Source organism: Rutidosis leptorrhynchoides, chromosome 4, assembly GCF_046630445.1.
Source record: "Rutidosis leptorrhynchoides isolate AG116_Rl617_1_P2 chromosome 4, CSIRO_AGI_Rlap_v1, whole genome shotgun sequence".
In the NCBI taxonomy this organism is placed as follows: domain Eukaryota; kingdom Viridiplantae; phylum Streptophyta; class Magnoliopsida; order Asterales; family Asteraceae; genus Rutidosis; species Rutidosis leptorrhynchoides.
The window spans coordinates 562070380-562091080 of record NC_092336.1 but is presented as its reverse complement, the minus strand read 5'-3'; the positions used below and the strand labels follow the sequence as shown (position 1 = coordinate 562091080).

At 35.6% G+C, this 20701-nt stretch overlaps 2 protein-coding genes and 1 pseudogene across 2 annotated transcripts; 1 reads left to right on the top strand and 2 right to left on the bottom strand.

Moving 5' to 3' along the window:
* Positions 1-4456: 4456 nt before the first annotated feature.
* On the bottom strand, positions 4457-4951 carry LOC139845521 (pathogenesis-related protein 1-like). The gene has a single exon (XM_071835773.1). It carries the CDS (start codon positions 4949-4951, stop codon positions 4457-4459), a length of 495 nt encoding a protein of 164 aa, XP_071691874.1.
* A 1388-nt stretch (positions 4952-6339) lies between these two features.
* Positions 6340-9362, top strand: LOC139842740 (ruBisCO large subunit-binding protein subunit alpha, chloroplastic-like; annotated as a pseudogene).
* A 2362-nt stretch (positions 9363-11724) lies between these two features.
* On the bottom strand, positions 11725-12222 carry LOC139842739 (pathogenesis-related protein PR-1 type-like). Its single transcript, XM_071832849.1, has one exon. It carries the CDS (start codon positions 12220-12222, stop codon positions 11725-11727), a length of 498 nt encoding a protein of 165 aa, XP_071688950.1.
* Between the last annotated feature and the right edge of the window lie 8479 nt (positions 12223-20701).

Genomic DNA, 20701 nt, shown 5'->3' with positions numbered 1-20701 from the left:
ACAATATGTTCCGAAACCGATTCTTCGAGTATTTGTTTAACCTTTCGGGAGAAAACCGAGACGTAGTTTTCTAGAGCGGCCTTTATTTTGGTTGTCATTTCGTCCGCTTCCTCATGTTGAGTACCACCGCCGTTGTTTGTCTCCGTTCCATTTCTCATCTTCATTCTAAAGATCGAAACGGATTAGGCATCACCAACAAATCAATACATATATATATAAATACATATGCATATGACCGCACGCACACCACACCTAGCTTAATACTTGTCGCACGTCCTTGCTTGACTTGACTTGCAACCGTAATAATGGTCGTGACTCACTATTACGCTCGCATGCCGTGCCACGCTCAAACGTACCACAACCATCTTGCTCGATGTTCAAAACAATAACGCATGATTAGTAACATCATAACATGGCATCGCTAGTCCACCTATTCGCCCATGCACTAATCATAACCCGTACCGGCCCGTAGTCCTACAAGTCCCGCATATCAAATAGCAACACAGAAAGTCTAAGTCTAGGCGCCTATCTCAAGTCACCTAAATTCCTTAGACCATGCTCTGATACCACTTGTAACAACCCAACCCGTTATCCAACCGAAACACGCATTATTTTTTTATTTAAAGAAACAGTTCTATTCAGCAATTGGAGCGGCTCGCCCCATGGTGGAGTGGCGCTCCAAAGTGGTCTGTCCACTCTTTTCCTTTTTGGTAAAAAGATCTCCCGCTTTCCGTCACTTTTAGACGAAATGACTTTCACCATATCTTAATATAAGTAAAACTAAGAAATTTCCACAATAAAAACGAGTTTTACAACACCGGGCCCACAACGACCCATTTTACGAATTTCGTTCAAAATACAAGTTTCGATCATAAGAGTTTAAATTCCAAACGACACCTAGAGCATGGTGTTTGGGGTTAAACTACCCAAATCTTGATCAAACTTCAAAAGCTAAACTTCCAAAAGCATCCCCTATCCATAACAAAGCGGGAGGCCACTAATCCAAACGGATACATTTTCCCTTGTCCACGTCGGAGCCTAAAAAGGTAAACAATGAGAGGGTAAACTAAAGCTTAGTGAGTAGAATAAATATATACATGCATATACAATTTACCTACACGCATCCACGAACTCATACAATGCATATAATCTCATACCATTTAATATCAAGAGCTAGTATCATCAAAACATATAACTAGCAACATCACTAGCACAAGAATCATAATAATAATTAAATGTTAAACATCAACGAGTATAAACCATGGTTAACCAATATCGTAAGGGAACGACCTCGCGAACAAGTCATCGGTGTTCATAACAACCGTTAGCTCCCAAAAACGGCTATGATATACTAACCCCCGAGGTGTTCCAAAACGGCTATGGCATCACCCCCAAGTGTTCCAAAACGGCTATGGCATCACTTGATCATCGTATGAGTAAGAACCGGCTATTCGGTTAGCGCCCAATAACGGCTATGGTATGCTAACCCCGAGGTATCCCAAAACGGCAATGGTATTCCCTCAAAGTGTTCCAAAACTGTTATGGCATCACTTAATAGTGGCTATTACTCACACCATGTGCACAAAACGGCTATGTGCACAATTAATACGAGCAAATAAATCATATACATACATACATAAATATTCCACTCACCTTATCGTCTTGGTGAGATTTCCAACGATAACTTGTAACCTTCAAAGCGAGTCACCTAACACAATTATTGCCCAATTAATTCGCATAACAAGTTGGACTATCCACCAACTAACCTTACTAGTGCATTTATGACCCAAAAAGGGTATTTATGACCCATTTGCACTAGAATTACACAATCAAGGTCAAATCCATAACTAATCACTAAAAGCTAGCGATTAATGTTCTAAGACTCCCATCAATACATATCTAGGGTATGTTCATATCCAATTTATCCCACTAGGTCAAACTTACCCATTTGACCCATTTCAAGTCAACCATGAACCCCAATAACCCTTTTTCACTAACAACACAAGTGAGCTAGTGATTAACTAACCATTTAAGACCCATAAGCACCATTTATTAAATTGAAACCCTAGGTTAGTCATTCTTGAGTCCTCATGACTCAATCTTACCCAAAAACCCCCAAATCACTAACAAATAGGTTTTATGTTCATCACTAACCCAAACCCTAACCCTTAACACTAGTTTAAGTAAAGAAATTAAGATTAGGACATACCACCACAATCAAAACGTAGTTAGTGGCTAGATGAACAACTTTAATACTTGCGGTTTGACCCGAAACAAACTTCTTCTTCCTTGATTTAAGCTTTCTCACACTAAAGCTCTTTCTCTCACTCTAGAATTTGAAGTGGAGAAGATAAGGTTGGTGATTGTGTTGAATGTGTTTCAACCACCTCAAATCTGGCCATAAGTGACCCTAACCCGGCCTCTAGTGAAAAGACAAGAATGCCCCTCATTTAACTCTATTTTAAAAAGCAAAAATCTGTCGCAGAAGCTGTGCGCGGTGCGCGCCCTCATCCTTGCGCGGCGCGCCACATGTCAGATCATTTTTTAGCCTTTCATTTACACTACACTTCACACACTCTATGTACATCATATTTACTCTTATGTACAATAAATATTCAGGTCTTACAGTCGGTGTCTCGAAAAACTAGCCGTTTTACAAACGTTTCCCGACCCCTATACGGTCTCTTTCTAACCGCGTCTTTTATGTTAAGGACGAGAATTCTCGGCTTCATCTTCTTCATCCAATCAATCAAGACTTTCGAGTACCTCGAGCACGTTGTACCTACATTCGATTAGTCACTCGTCGGAATACTCACTTTCACTCTCATTTAATTAATATACGTGTACGTGTACGTACATTAAATGAGTCTTGCTTTAAGTTCGAGATCATGTTCTGGCATTTAAGCTCGGCTCGAATCAATTTTTTAATGAGTCGAACTCGAGTAGCTTGACATATTTATAACTTATTTACAGTCCTAATAAAATGGTTCAAAAAATAACTTTTAGTGTAGAGATCGAGAAAACAATCGCAAATATTAGTGACCGAAAAAGAAGGATCACTTAATTTGTTCATACCTTCTTTTCAATTTTATTGTACATTTTACTTTTATTATCATTATTTTTTCAAGAATATAGCTTTTATGTATAAAATAACTATTATAAATCATCATTTAACTCATTAATTTATTTATTCTCATTTAAAAATGGGGTAAACCGATCATCTGCCGGTCTCGCGGTCAAAATATGAGAGGAAAATCGCGTAACCCATGTTTAAAGAGACAGGGGGCAGAGATTAAGTCCATGAACACCGCGGTATGCTAACATCCGGGGAATTCGCGAAATTATATTTATTACTAATAAATATTAATTAACAATATCCAGTGGTGACTCGATGGTCCGCTGATCCGGTGTGGTCAGGTGGTTCAGTTATCCGGTGGATGTTCGTTGGTCCGGGGGGGGGGGGGGGGGGTGATCCAGGTTGGCCTGGGGTCCGGGGGGGCTGGTGGTCCGTGGTGGCGCGGTCATCCGGGAATCCCGGGGTGGCCGGTATAAATTTATAAATGTATTCTAATCTCTCATAAATTTCTAGCCCCATAAGGCTGTAAAGTTTTTTAACGAACTTAACTTGTTACTCCCTCCGTCCCAAAATAATTGTCCTGTTTTGACTTTTTCAGTTTTTTCTCTTCAACTTTGACTTTAAATATCTTTCTTTATGTTATATAATTTCGAATGAAAGTTATTACAAATGAAAACACATTCGAAAATGAATCTATTGATATAAATTTCATTAAATATTCTATAGCATACACCAATAAATATTTAAAGTCAACTTAATAAATTGAGTTTGAAAAGAACAACATGACAATTATTTTGGGACGGGGGAAGTATTATTTATCAAAATTATATCTCGAGTTGTGATAAACGTAATTTTTCAGGGATATGGTATAAATTTATATTTCAATTGTTTTTTTCTTTGTTAGAACGTCATACCTACAATGTATTACACGCATTACGTACATGAAGTCATCTATATACACATTTTTCGTGGTTGATGGGTTCATCCAATCGATTAAATACTTATTTGATCTTTTAATTTTTAAGAGTGGTGTTTCACTGTCTAGAATATACTACAGTATATGTTATTTTTCTTAAGTTGAACAATGAATCATATACTACAAATCTTAGTGAATTAACAATAACATTACTAGTAAAAAGAAGTTTACATTAAATATAATTGATAAGTAAAATAAGTTCTAACCAATAAATGCTCACTGAACTTTTATTCTTTTTCTTATGGACCGAATTATTAATCAACTCTGTTAAGCTTCTACCCAATTGACTTATAGGATTAAACCTATTACACAATCACCCTTTTAGAGTTGCTTACATGACCAAATAAAAACCTTGCAGCTAGAACAAATAACATGACAATTAAAGTAAACCAACAAAATGAAACCTAATAAGGCCACTGGCCAACAACATTTCCAGGAGGGTCATATTGACAAACAACGGTATAATAAGTCCATCCACCATCTTTACGGTCACATAAACTCCTAGCGCATCCAACACGTTCCGTATTTTTCCACACGATTTGAGTATAATGACCGCACATTTGTAAACACTCGTTTGTAGAGTATTTGTAGTCCAATCTTTCATCAAGCCACAATTGTACAGCATATGTAATATTCAGTTCTGGTCCATAAGCCATATTTTCACCAACAGGACCAGTAGAGTGTATCAATGCACAATCTTTCCTCTGATCAGCCCATTCTTGTGCGGATTTCTCCAATGCAGGATCGTATTTCAAACAAGGCAAGTTTAATACTTTTCGGATACAATTATGGACCTGAACATAGTCTTCTTGACAGTTTCCTGGACCGTGTGCGTCACAAAGATTAAGAATTGCGATGGATAAAAAAAGAAAAAATGAAATGCTACACCAATGACCCATGTTGATTATTGTGTTGTTGTATGTGTTTTGAAATGGGTATTTATAGGGTAGTAAATGTGAAAGTGAAGTGCAAAAAGTGAGCAAGAATAACAGGAAACTAAAGAGGAAATACTCATGGAGCAAAACGTTTTTGAACTATTCTACTCAACCTTAAACTTTGATAAAAACACAACCACTCTTAATTCCAAAACATTCGGCAAATTTATATTTAGAAAATACAACAAAACCGTTCATTGATTATTTTTATATACATTAATTTTGATGTATTTATAATTTATATTTATAATAAGTAATAAATGGAAATAACAAAATGTGTCTTTATTATCAACTCTAGGGATCATACATAATGATAAAAAATTAGAGCGTGTTTGACGAAAGTAATTAGAGTTATAGTTTACAGTGGAGAGTACCTATAGCTTATGTTTAAAGCTGAAAATTAGAAGTTATTATCTTTTATATGTCTTTGATAAAATAGTTGAGTAGGAAGTTTATAACATTTTTTTAAGACAAGGTTTGGAATCACTAACGGGGATAAAAACTATTCACCCGATCATTTTTTCACGCACACACGCGTTTTGAGGCAGACACCAGACGATCCATTAATCCATACGAGCATGTAGACCAGGCCGGGTTCCTAAAAGCGGAACGGTAAAACCTCTCATTAGGACTCCTTCCGGTAGACCCCAAAGATCGATCGCATGACCTCTACCCACCCAATACATAAGGTATTGGGGTGAGCGCGAGCCACTCGGCCGGAAGACGGGTTCTTGAAAGTTTATAACTGTAAATTTTAATAAGGACGATAAAAAGATATGATAAATAATCATATTACGGGCAGTGGCGACTCCATTTAGAGTGGAGTGGGGTCAAAGGACCCCATTAGTTAAATATTTTTCTGTATAAAATACTACTAAAATTATATAGGACACCACTAAATTTACAGATAGGACCCCATAAATTTTCAATATTAGTGATTTATATGGAAGTAAATAGTCATTCATTAGGCAAATTTTTTACAAGGTATCACTCATATTGTATGGGACCCCATTGAATTTCGATCATAGAATCGCCACTGATTACGGGTATATATGTAATTTCTAATTTCATTTGTTATAAGTTTATGTTTTAAAATAGTTTCAACTTTCAACTATCTTATTTTTCAGTGCTTATTTTTTCATAAGCTTTAGAAATTTTATCACTCAAACAATGTTATTAGATTGAGTTTATGAAGGAAAAAAACATGTTTAAACTTATAAAAAAATAAGGTTACTAAAATATACCATAAATTTGTCACTCAAAGTCTCAAACACACTCTTAGTGGTTTTATGGCCCTTGACGAGAGATTTATAACGAACTATCTGTTCAGAACCATTAAAGAAAGATGAATGATGTATCGAATCTCAAAATTAGTTACTTTGTGTAAAGATGGAAGTGACTTTGCAAGTGATACAATGTCTCACTTAGGAGCAAAACTAGGAGGGTAAGTAAATGGAAAGCTTCAACATTTTACTGTAAGATTTGTTATCTTTTACTTCACAGATCTTTAATGAAATTATATCAAAGTTCGATTTCATGTTATTGTTAATTCCAATTAAGCGACCTAGAACTTATGTATTTAATTAAACAAGATATAAACAACATCAAGTGCGGAATAATTAAAATACACGATAAAGGAAATACACTATTGTTATTATAACAATAGTCAATATTACAAAGAAAATGATAGACGATTTGAAATGTAAACATGCATCTCCTATATATAGACTTGGGATTCCATGAAGCATCCCCCAAAATCTAAAGATCTATTTCGTAACTAACGATTCAATAATAGAGGAAACAAAAAAAAATTGTATCATTTCAAATCTTCTACCAGAATTCAAAGATATTCGCTTAGATGGAATCTCTTCATTCGTATCTTCAAATATCTTCACGCATTATTGATCAAGTCATCATTGCTGCAATTCATGAATTATGATAAGAGTTTGTATTTTTCATAACGCACCAGAGTCTGTGATTACTAAGTCTCTCACTCTCAGACTCACACTTAACTAAAATATTTTTTACTGATCAGATTCTCAACAATGATTTTTCCTAATAATTACTCATGATTTGAGTCTATTGCAGAATTCTGTTTATAATTAACGATGATTCTATTTTTTATTTCTAGTAATATGTTAAAATTTCAGGTTTCGGTACCTTATTTTCTACCAACAAATATCACTACTCCAACAGAAAAATACGGAGTATAAGACATTAATAACTATCGCAAATCTCTTTTAAACATTAAAAGAGAATCATTATCTCTCCTAATTAAATAAGCTAACTCCTTTATGACCATATGATCATTCCTAAGTTTTAATCACAACCATTCATTTGGGGTATTAGCTAACAAAAGAATTAGATTAGCTAATCATCCATTAAAATGACTAAGATACCCTCATATTTTTTAGTATACTACAACAGCTACCAGTCAATTAACCTCCACACCTTCAATAAAAAACCCATTCGTTCTTTCAGTATACATCCTTCACTTCATGAAACCCTAAACACAATTATCAATTATATTCAAATCGATCATGATTCTCATGCGATTAAACGTTTGTATATAAGGAATTTGCACAGATTCAATCTATTGTAGAAGGTCGGCATAAGTCTCACTACTATATGTCAGAAAGAACGTGTCATGATTGAAGAATTGTCACCGTGCAGATAGGTTATTGAGGTATACTTGATCTTCATTTTTAAATCTATTGTATAAGGTAGCATATGTGATCTTTATTTTTTAATTCAATTGTAGCTATATTCAAATAAATTATATATTTGAATTCTTTGCTATTATTTGATCCGAATTAGATATAGATATAAAATTTAAAGTTGTAATGGCATGATTTTAGACAGACATATTCTTATTTTGGACGAAATTGATACTCAGTAATTGATAACCTTAAGAGTTATTGATTTTTAAAAAAAAATGATTCTTCTTTTTTTTTCTCTTCAAAATCGTCAAATTCATACTCTGCTGATGCTATCGATAAGGTTGGATCTGATGGTGTGTTATCAATTGAATCGTCATCGTTTTTTGAGACAACTATTGATGTTGAAGAAGGAATGGAGGTATGTTTTTTTTGTTCTTTATTATTTATCAACTTATCATTATGATGTTGCATATTAATGGAGTGATGCTTAAAATTTTGTGTTGCAGATTGGTAGAGGATATATTTCCCCACAATTTGTTACGAACTCTGAGAAACTATTAGTTGAATTTGAGAATGCAAGAGTGTTGGTCACTTACCAAAAGATATCTTCTATTAAGGACATAATCCCGTTGCTCGAAAAAACTACTCAGTTGAGAGCACCATTGAGAGCACCACTGCTAATTATCGCTGAAGATGTTAACGGAGAAGCTTAGGCTATTCTTTTCATTTACAAGTCGTGTGGTGTCCTTGATTAACGTTGCTGCCAATAAATTAAAGCACCTGGTTTTGATGAGAGACGGAAAGCCCTTCTTCAAGATATTGCCATCGTGACGGGTAAATGATTATTGCTTATTTATTATTATATGTTTGTGTCTGATCTTTCAGTAAATCTGTTTTTGATTATGGGTCTGTTATGGTTTGTAATAGGTGCCGAATACCAAGCCAGTGACTTGGGTTTGTTAATTGAAAACACGTCAGTCGAACGGCTTGGTACAGCCAGGAAGATTACAATCAGCAGGGACTCGACAACAATCATCGTTGATGCTGCATCGAAGGACAAGATACTGTCTAGGATTAACCAGATCAAAAAGGAGTTGTCAGAAACGCACTGAGAAACTTTCAGAACGAATCACCAAGTTGTCTGGGGTGTTGTTGTTATTAAAGTCAGTGCCGCAACCGAAACCGAGTTGGAGGACCGTAAGCTTCGTATCGAGGATGCTAAAAATGCAACGTTTGTTGCTATCGAGGAAGGAATTGTACCTGGAGGAGGTGCTGCGTTAGTCCATCTTTTGACTTTTGTTCCTGCCATCTAGGATAAGCTTGATGATGCACATGAACGACTAGGTGCTGACATCATACAAAAGGTATAACATTAAGCGGTACTGTACTTACTTTGATAGTTTGTTTCTAACTTTGAATTCTTGCAGGCACTGGTGGCACCGGCATCGTTGATAGCGCAAAATGCTGGAGTTGAAGGTGAGGTAGTTGTAGAAAAGGTAAAGGCAAGCGAATGAGAAATGAGATACAACGCAATGAATGATAAGTTTCAGAATTTGCTATAGGCTGGGGTGATTTACCCTGCAAAGGTGACAAGATACGCCCTGCAGAATTCGGCTTCGGTTGCTGGAATGGTCCTGACCACTCAGGCTATTATGGTCGAGAAAGCTACGCCTAAGGCACCTGTGGCTGGTGCACCACAGGGCCTCACTGTATAATCAATAAGAGAATAGAATTATATTACGGTTTTAGTTGATGGTATAGTCTGAGAGACTGATGTGATCTGTTGTTGTAACGAATCTAAGGCTGTTCATGGATCTATATATGTTATCATCCTATTGGTTTGAGGCACATTCATTTTTTTTTACGCAATTGCACTTAATACAACAATTATGTCTAGATTATGTTTGATGGTTTATGGTGTACTAAACCCGTAATTTGATAGAGATGTAGTTTGGGTTTTAGTCGAGCAGGATAACAGTTAGTGGACAATACATATTTCAGACATACATCTTTGAATTAAAAGTTAAATATGTATGAGCTGGAAAGAAGAATCTGTTCAAATTAAGAAGTTTCACTTGAGTCCAACTTAACGGTTTCCCTATTTGTGGGCTAATTACGATTTCACAATCATGATTTTGGGTTCTTATTTGACGCTGATGAAAGGATCAAATGGGTTGTATACGTGTTTTATTATTGCTTAAAAACTAATGAATTTTTGTTGCATTATAGTAGTTGTCAATTTCTAAGCCTTCATAGTAATTAAAATCTGATAATAATAATGATTTATGACATATGATTCAATACCCTTTGTTATATTTAGTAAAATGAAAAATATACGTAACTTCATAAATTAATCCATTCGATTCATCCGGTTTTAGATTATTTTAATTAAGGGATGTTTGGATTTACAATTAGAAGGTGATTAAATGAGCATTATGGTTTCAAATTGAAATAATTAATTCAAATTGAAATAATTAATTCAAGTTGAAATAATTATAATTAATTAACATTGATTGACATGTTAAACGTGAAAGTTAGTTAATTGCAATTTGCGAGACTCAAAAATAAATAATTTTTTTTGAACGGCGATTTTTTGGCATCAGTAGATCATTTCTTTCAACGACCCTCATCATTTGCACGTAACACACACGTTCGGGCGGAAACCCGAACCCGATCGACGGTACCCGGGAACACATCCATTCGGGCAGTGGTTCCGGGTAGGGTCCGTGAACGAATCCGGTAAAACCTCCCTATAGGGTCAATATATACCACCATTATTGGTGTTCAATTGGTTTAAAGAAAATCATATCATCCCTAAGGATCGAACCCATGACCTCTCCTTATCCCATGACACAAAGTACATGGGGAGAACCGTTGGGCTATGCCCGCAAGTTACTCAAAATTAAATAATTAACTTTCATAATGATCTACTTCAGTTTTGGTAAATTTAAGAAAGCTTAATGATAGGCAGAGAAGTCTTTGTATTTTTTTCGGTGAAAAGAGAATCATATCATAATATAACTTGATCCTTCGTCATAACAATGAATGGATCATAAAAGTAAGTTACAAAAAGAACATCTTGACTACACTAAAAGGACCCTTTTTGTACCCATTATCCAAATTACCCTTCTTGTTGTCATTATATGTTAACATCTATGACTTTCATTTTTAGTTTGATTTGTGACTTTCACATTTGTAAGATCTATCTCCCACTTAGAAAATAGTGATTTAAACTCTTTTAGATTGCTTGAATCACTTTTAGCTTCATGAAAATAGTGATTTAAACTCTTTTGGATTGCTTGCATCATTTTTAGCTTCATCACAATTATAATCACTACTACTATTATTATTATTATAAATTGTGTAGTATTTCATGATATTTAGCAAAATACTCCATGTTTTGTTTTGTACTCCTCAGTGGGTAGATATACAGCAACAAAGAATTAAACTTTGTAACAATGGGTACGATATATAGCAACAAAGAATTAAAAGGGTTATGTTTGTGTTTCTCTAGGTAAAATGAACAAAGTGACATTTTTATGGATTCCATCAACAATGTAGCATGATGAGGTAAAATATGTTTTGTGATAGGTAATGGATGTTGCTTCTTATTTTTGTTTCTAAATTTGTCCGTAACCCAAATGGGTTTGGAAGATAATTTGTTTTGTAGCGGAATCGTAAAACATACAATCAAATGTCACCATGGAGTATTTGTGATATTGAAATGTCGTGACTTGAAATATTCAACAACAAATTAGTTTAAACCTACTTAGTGGAATTATTTTATTACACCATCCCATTAAAATACATTGTTATTAAAATTTTACTTTCTTAATCCCGCGAATTCGCGGGTATTAAACTAGTGTTCCTTTTATTTTTCAATTATCGTGACTTAAACAACATAAATATTAATCCAAATTAAACACCACCATCAAAGTCAGAATAGAACATAATATATATACATATTCAATCAATCGTTGGAACGAACCACTTCACCCATATGTCGATCAATATGATCCTAATATGGATTTTTTTTTTTTTTTTTTTTTTTGGGTAAAATAAAGAATACTATTAAACTTAATATGGTTTCTCTTTGGGTACGTTCCCTTTGGGGTCATAATTGCACGTAATAAAGCGTGCACCATTTAAGCACTTGACCCTAGCACACCCAAGTTTGGTCGAGTTTTTCCAAACCACTTGCGTATAATATCCACACGCCTTGAACATCGCACAACTGTTCGCCTTGTAATCGTAATTAAGCTTCTGATTCACCCACAACTTGACCGCGTGCTCAGCTGAGAAGCCCCCATAACCCATTGCGATGTTCTCGCCATATTTATCGGTACCTGAGTGTTCAACTGCACAATCGTTCTTCCTTTGATTAGCGTAGTACTCCGCAAATTTAGCTATTGATGGACACCATGTCATGGGCCCCACACCCACCTCTTCTCTGAACTTATTATGAGCGTTCACAAAGTCTTCTGGTGTATTTTGTTCATCATTAGAATGACATAATTGTAATATTGATATGAATATAACACAAACAACTGAAAATTTGTAAATTAATTGGTACATGATCATCACCTTGAAATATTAACTCATTAGTTTTTGAAATGTATAGATGGATGGATGGATCGATATTAATTATTGAAACTAAACAAATATATATATGAATGGTACGTATTTATAGAGAGAATATGACGTGTAAGTAATAGAAGCAGCGAACATTCAGAGGGTAAAATTCCATGGAGCAAAAAGTTGCAAAAAATTTCTTCAACTAAAATCTTAGGTAGAATAACCACCATAATGGATCAAATCCTACACGCTCAAACTAGTGAAATTAGAGTTCAAAATGGTTGATAGTTATGTTAATTTAATTTCATATATCTTTTAAGGGGCAGCGGCCCCGGTACAACAATAATCAAGGGGCAACAAGTTTTGATGTATAACTAATATCTGGTTAGGTTTATATTTCTATTGTTGGTGCATTTAGTCCCCAGGTTCATTACGATCCAGTTGGAATGCGTAAACGTCTAATATTCTCCTGTGGAATGAAACTGTACGGATGCAGTATACATCCGTACGGATACACAGTGAAACCGGACGGTTGCAGGGGTAAAACCGTACGGTTGCACACGCTATAGAGAACTTCGGTTTCATGATTAGGTTAACGATCCTAGCCACACTATAACGTCCAAACCGATTCTCTGGTCATCTAGTATTCATCTAGGTCGATCTTTAACACCCTAAAGTCGTTCTATATCTAAAGATCAAAGTATATTTGTATGTTTTGAGTATAAAACCCTATATCGAGATTTTCCGCACTCGATATGGTAGATTAGGTCGTTTAATCCTGCTTACACGATCCTACAAGTGGTATCAGAGCTTGTGTACGTGATTGAACGATCGGTTTTTGTCAAAATCGTTGAATTTGTTTGGTCAAGTTTTGGGTTTTTGGGGTTTTGTTGAAAAATCCATAAATCTTAAAACTTTCACGTGTTTGATCATGTTTTTGTTAATCTAAAACGTTATTAAGGTCGGTTTTAATGTTTTGAACGTGAAAAACTTAAACTTTTTGATCCAGATTGAGTGCTAGATCCCATCCAACCCAAAACCCTATTTTTCGGGCTGTTCTCTGCCCAGATCCAATCAAGAACACAACCGCACGGTTACACACTGCAACCGTACGGATACACCATCCAGTTACTACAGCCGCACGGATACAAACCTACATCCATGTTTCTTCTAAACGTTCTTTTACAACCGTATTAATCTGAAACCGTACGGATACAGTCTGTACCCGTCCGGTTACAACCTCAACCACCCGGTTACACTTTGAAACCGTGCTTTCTGCAACCGTAATTGTTCAACCGTGTGAACCTTGCATCCGTGTTATTTTCTGTAACCGTGCATTGCAACCGTGCTCTTGTCTGCAACCATGTATTGCAACCGTACGGTTACAATGTCTGATCAGTTTTGATGGTTCAGAAATGGAATCAGCTCTAGTTGGTTCTTCATCATTGGGTTTACATCACTTGCTTAAGATAGAGGATGAGATAGGTAGTGCATATCGGGTACCTAGGCTAGAATCACTTGATGACTTTGCTGAATAGAAACCTAGGTTCTTGATCTCGTTAAATGGGATAGATTCATGTCTGTACAACTTCTTGAAAGTTGAATATACATTCCCACTTAAGGATCATGGTGAACCAAAGACTCCCATGGAGCTAAATGCTATTGAAAGAGAGGACTATAACTTAGAATGCAAAACCTACAGTCATCTAACTCAGGCTCTTACAAAGGATATATTTCATCAATTAGAGACTCATCTGACAGCTTATTCAATGTGGAATGCCATTGAGAGTGGTGTTGAGGGAAGTGCTGAATATCGGAAAACAAAAGGTAAAGTTCTCAAGAAGGAGTGGAAGAATTCTGCTGTTCAGCCTGATGAATCCTTGGACGCTGCTGTTGCTAGGTTTCGACATTTGATGACCGAGATGAGACGATCTGATATTACTTTTCCAAATAAGAAAATCGTCCAGTGCTTTCATGAGGGGTTACCTATTAAATGGGATCCTATTGTACAAGAGATTGAGAAGACTTGTGCAATCTATGAAAACTCGTTCAGTAGTTTTGTAACAAAGCTTCAAGCAAAGGAACTAGATCTGCAGGAGAGGTTGAAGAGATTAGAAGTAATAAAAAATCTAGTTGTTTACAAAGCTCCAGCAATCAATTCGACAGCCAAGAAACATGCACCTCTACAGATGGCTTTCACTTCTAACACTCAGAAGCAGACATCAACGAGCGTCACTCCAGCTCCACTAAGTGTTCTCCCAAATACTACATCTTGCAAGAATGAGACCACCGAGGTCTTGCAGACTGAGAACATTCGTTTGCGTACTATTCAAGGGGTTGAGGAGGACATAGCGTTGGTTGCTATGGTTGTGAACTCGTATAATGATCTACTGAATGGACGAATCGGTAATAGTCATTTGGAACAAGAGGATTATGATCAGATCGATGAATATGAAATGGAGAAGATGGATATTCTCTGGGCTATGGGGAGTGTTATTCGCAGGGCAAAGAGGTACCTTCAGAAGACTGGTGATAAGAATTTGGGCGTGTCCAAGAACACTAAGTTTGGGTTCGACATGAACAAAGTTAGGTGCTTCAACTGTAATGAATTGGGACATTTCAAGAGAAACTGTACCAAACCAAAGCAACCAGGTTTCTATAACCCATTTCATAATCAGAAGAAGGAGACCACTACTAAGGTTAATATACCTATCGTAGAAGAGGGTTCAAAGGCCATAGCCGCCACATATGAAGATGAAATCTATGACTAGTATGTTGATGCAACAGATGTGTGACGATCGCTCCAAATCTATATGGACGAACACGTCATTCATCGATTTCATTGCGAGGTATTTGACCTCTATATGATACGTTTTGTAAACATTGCATTCTTTAGAAAAGGCACACCATAAATGAATATTTAAATCAAAGGTTTTCGACATCTGATGATTTCTACATATAGACAATCACCGTAATATAATAATTTACAATAATACTTTCGTTGATAATGCAGTCAAAATAAGATACATGGTGATGATTTGGTGAATGCAACGTTTCCTTAAAAAATATGCCATGTATGACTCCATGCACATAGCTTGTCTAACATATAAGTAAACAGCGGAAGACTTCTAGGGAACCTGAGAATAAACATGCTAACAAGTGTCAACACAAAGGTTGGTGAGTTCATAGTTTTAATGTTGCGCATAATCTGTATATAAAGGTGGATCACAAGATTTCAGTTGTTCAATCCAGAAACGTTTATCAAAATATTCTACGAAATTGAGCACCCTGGTAACTAAACTTAACGTATATATAATTTGTACCCTTTGTATAATCATCTTAATAATACACGCAAACCAACGTGTACGCTTCTCAAATAGCATACGTCAGTTAAAAGGCTAGTGCTCTAGCTCGGACGGGGATATCAAGCCCTATGGATCCATATACTACTACTCGCGCCCACCAGTTCTTATAAATGGCAGTTACTAGTTACCAAAGCTAAGGGATTTTCGGTTCAAACTCAGTGTAGAATTTAGTATGTACTTGTATCCATTGCGTTTAAAATAAAGTGCATGTATTCTCAACCTAAAAATATAGATTGCAAAAGCAATTAAAAAGGGAGCAAATGAAACTCACCTTAGCAGCATATATAAAGTCGTTCACCAAAATGTGACCGAAACTCGGATTACCAAATAACCGTAGATCTCAACCTAGAGAACATATGTTGGTCAATAAATGTCTATCAAGCTAGGTCAGGTCATAGTATATCACAATCCTAATGCTCGAGATCGACATACAATAGTTATCAAAAGTTATTTCAAAAAGTCAATTTTGACAATAGTTTAACAAAACGAGATGTACCTTATATAAGGATTCATTTACTCGGTTGGTAATACTCAAAAATCCAATTTATCAATCTTACAAACAAGTTGTTTAAATATTAATTGCAGATTCAAAAGCAATTCCAATTAACGTCAATTATAATTCAGTTGATCATATCTTTTAATCCGTTCATCGAAACTATTCGATATCTAAATGAAAAGTTATTGATTTTTCACCAGCTTTCCAAAAACACGTATATCATATACCTTTTACCAGTAATATATGTATTTAATTCGTGATCTATTATAAACTGTTTAACGACGAAATTTAGCATACACGTATGTATAAATATATAATCGAGCACTAGACATGGATACACAATTAATATATAAAAGATAAAATATGAGTGCTTATGTATCAATATTGAGATTCAATATTGTAGGATAGTACGTAGAAGTAACGGAGATGATAAACACTAGGTTTAAAAGATCATTGGGCCATACGGGCTCCCCGTAATAATTATGACCCATACCTTTAGCCAATTTAGCTCTTAATTAGTTCTATCCCGTTTGAAAACCATTTTGAAAGTGACACGCTCAAGACCTCGTCGTAGTATTTTATGTATAATACTAATTAATAATATTAATAATAATAAGATTAATAATAATATTAATCTTAATAATAATAATAATAATAATAATAATAATAATAATAATAATAATAATAATAATAATAATAATAATAATAATAATAAATAAAATAAATACGGAGTAATATATAATTAGAGAAACAAACTGAACGAAATCGAGTTTTTATAGTATGTGGCCTGCTACAGTACCCCATGCGATTGCATGAGTTTTCAGTGTTTTTGCCATGCGATCGCATGGCCGCCTTATCCGTTTTTGTTTGCTAGTTAGTCGATAGCAAATAGTGTTTACCGTAGCAAATAGTGTTTACTTTAGCAAATAGTGTTTACTGTAGCAAATAGTGTTTTACTGTAGCAAAGTCGTTTTTACTTGTACATATATATATATATATATATATATATATATATATATATATATATATATATATATATATATATACATGCATATAATTGTTCATGAATCGTCGAGAGCAGTCAAATGTAATGAAATAGTTCTAAAATTTTGAGATTTAACTTCATAGACTTTGCTTATCGTGTCAGAAACGTTAAATCATTTAAAGATAAAGTTTAAATTTGGTCAAAAATTTCCAGGTTGTCACAAGATGCATATAATTACCATGCAAATGTGGCCAAAGTCCAAAAGACTGAAGAAGAAAAAGAGAAAGAGAGAGCTGAGAGAGTGAAGATAGGTTGTGTTGGACGAGATAAGCAGTGTAAGTGTCTAGGATGCCAAATGGAAGAAAGGGCTGATCGTGCATGGTACTGGGCAAACTACTTGCGTCGCGGGATGGTGAACAAGAGAGTTGAAGAGAAGTTTAAATGGGCAATTCATTGTGATGGAGACGTATGGACAGATAGTGAGTCTGCTTCGGATGATGACTCAAAGAAATCTTGTGTGTACGTTGGTCAATCATCTGTATACAACTCTGCAAGTGTTAAGTCTAAGGATGGTATTGAAGGAAAGTTGGTCAACTTGGAAAATGGGTCTGATAGTTCGAGTTTAGAATCAGAATCGAAGTCAGAACCGGAAGCTGAAAAAGATAAGGCTACACATCTCTATGCATTTATGGCGGATTCCTCTAACAAGGCAAAGCTTCAATCTGAAACTAATACTGTTTGTGAAAATTGTGTTAATTTAGAAAAGGAACTCAAGGAACTTAAGGAATCAGCTAAGATTTGCACTAGATGTAATTCTTTAGAAGATAAGGTGAAACAGTTGACTAATATTTGCCTAAATTGTAACAACTGTACTGTCTTAGAAAAGGAAATAGATGTACACACAAAAGGTAATCTGGTTCTTAGGAAATAGTATGAAGACAACATGATCTTTAAGACGAGAGAGAAGGAATTTAGAGAAATTATCAAAACTTTAGATGATCAGGTGACTAATTTGAAATCAAATGTAATGTTAAATACTCAGACCAGTGTAAGACAGATTGCTGAGATAGATGACCTTAAGAGAGCTAAAGAAACCTTTAGGATAAACTATGAGACTGAAAGGGATAAGGCATATATCTACAAGCATTCTGCGTATATGATAGAGTATTGTCATAACATAGGAGGAAAAGAAACCAGTAAGGACTATAAACAATGTCCTCCACCATTTGAACATGACTATAGTTTCAACCCACCTGAGAAACAGTTCAGTGAGGACTATGTTGAGATTAAGCCGGTTGAGACTAGCTCAGATAAGGGAAAGGGGATAGATACTACTGAACTCCAAAAGAAAGAATTGCAAATGATAAGAAAGTTGTAGAACCTAATTCTAAGACTGTCAAAATTTTGAAAAAACCCGGCTAATCAGAGACCAATCAGAATTAGGAATCGATCTCTGATTAAGTTCGTAAGAGGTCCTAGCTTTGAGGAGGAGGATTTCTTGAAACCTGCATGTAATTCACCGGGAAAATATGTTCATCCACCAAAAGGTCTCTAGATAGAACTCCTGATAGGTCACGAGCACAGACTAGGTCACCACCCGGACAATGAAGACCTAGATCTCCACATGAGTACAACCCTAGGTTTAACTCCTACTGTAGAAATGATCTTGTTTCATGTTTTCATTGTGGGATGGGAGGTCACAGGGCAATTGACTGTCGCAAGAGGTTTGTAGCACCCAGAAGGAGAATTCAGATGAGTCCCCCTAAGAGTTTTTACAGATTTAAGTCAAACTCTCCTCCAAGGAATCGTATGCCTTACAGATTTGTCACTGGAAGGTCTGAAAAACATGTTATTCCTAAAACTTCTTTAAATCCATCAAATGAGACAACAGTTGTTCAACATAATGTTTATTTCAAGAAACCTTTACATAAAAATAAAAAATGGATAACCAAAAAGGAAGAATTAAAAGGGGAGTGCAGCTCAGGTGTTGTTAGTGATAGGGATGAGGAGAAAACTACTATTGTTAACTGGACACCCATTGCTGACGAGGCATGGGTATCCCCCGTAAATTAATTATTTCTCTACATCTGTGCAGGTCACCTGCAGTCTAAACAAAAATACATGGATTGTGGATAGCGGGGCGTCCAGGCACATGACGTGGAACATGTCCCTACTTCATGATGTTAAATCTATAAAAGGTGAACCGGTTTCTTTTGCTGGAGATCAAGGAGGATTTATTACGGCTCAGGGGATGATCTCAAATTCATCTGTCAGTTTTGATAAAGTTAGTTTTGTTAAGGAAATGTCGAATAACCTGCTGTCAGATTCTCAAGTGTGTGATAAACGGCATAAAGTTCTTTTTACTGAGCAGCAGTGTTATATTATGAGGAAAGATTATAAATTTCTAGAGAATATTATTCTTATGACGGCGCCAAGATGTCAAGACCTATATATTCTAGATATGTCAAAGGCTTATGTTAAAGCAGCTACTGGACAACAAGCTTTAGTATCCTAGGCTACTGAGCAGGAGTATATCTTATGGCATAAACGGATGGGTCATCTGAGCTTCAGGAAAATGAATCACTTAGTTCACAACAACTTAGTAGAAGGCGTTAATGTCAAAGGGTTCAATATTCCTGATGGGTGTGTGCCGTGTAAGAAAGGGAAGCAAGCAAAGAAATTGCATGCTGTTAAGAAACATCATTCCATTAATACTCCTCTAGAACTTCTTCATATGAATCTTTTTGGTCCAATCAACAAGAAGAGTGTTACTGGATATTCTTATTGCTTAGTGGTTACAGATGAATATTCGCGTTTCTCATGGGTTGTGATGCTGAAAAGTAAAGCTGATACTTTTGAACAAATCAAGGTGCTGATCACGAGACTGGAAACGTTGTATAAACTGAGGGTTAGAAGGATCCGAACGGACAACGGCACGGAATTTAAGAATCAGAAGATGGAAGAATTTTGTAATGAAAGAGGAATTCAATAACAATTCAGCTCACCATACACGCCGCAGATGAATGGGGTTACTGAAAGAAAGAATAGAACTTTAATCGAGACTCCAAGAACCATGTTGGCAGATTCAGAACTTCCAGTTACCATTTGGAATGAAGCAGTTTCTAATGCGTGCTATACTATGAATAGAGTTCTTGTCGTGAAACATCATGGCAAGACAAGTTATGAGTTGTTGTTTAAAAGAAAACCTAACATCAAACATCTTGAACCGTTTGGGTCTCTATGTACCATTATGGTTCAGGAAATTGGTGAGAAGTTTAATCCAAAAGCTGTTACGGGAAGATTCATGGGTTATGGAAATGCGTGTAAAAGGGTATACAATTTGGATTCTCGGTGTGTTGAAGAACGTACCAAAATCGATGTACAAAGACATTCATCCATTCCAGCTGGTAAAGGGTTTACGTGGCAGTTTGATTATGATGAGTTGTTTGAATCTTTCCATCTTCCAGTAGATAACCCTAAGGATGAAGATCTTGCTGCATAAATGATGTATAACATGCGTATCTTCGCTGAACGCATGTCTGATGTGCGTGTGCAGACTAACATACCTTTAGAAGCTGAGGATAGTGCACCAGTGACAAGAACAAATGATGACTCAGATTCTGATAATTCAAT

Coding starts and splice junctions, on each gene's coding strand:
- LOC139845521 (XM_071835773.1), bottom strand. CDS start 4,951: ATGGGTCATTGGTGTAGCATTTCATTTTTTCTTTTTTTATCCATCGCA.
- LOC139842739 (XM_071832849.1), bottom strand. CDS start 12,222: ATGTACCAATTAATTTACAAATTTTCAGTTGTTTGTGTTATATTCATA.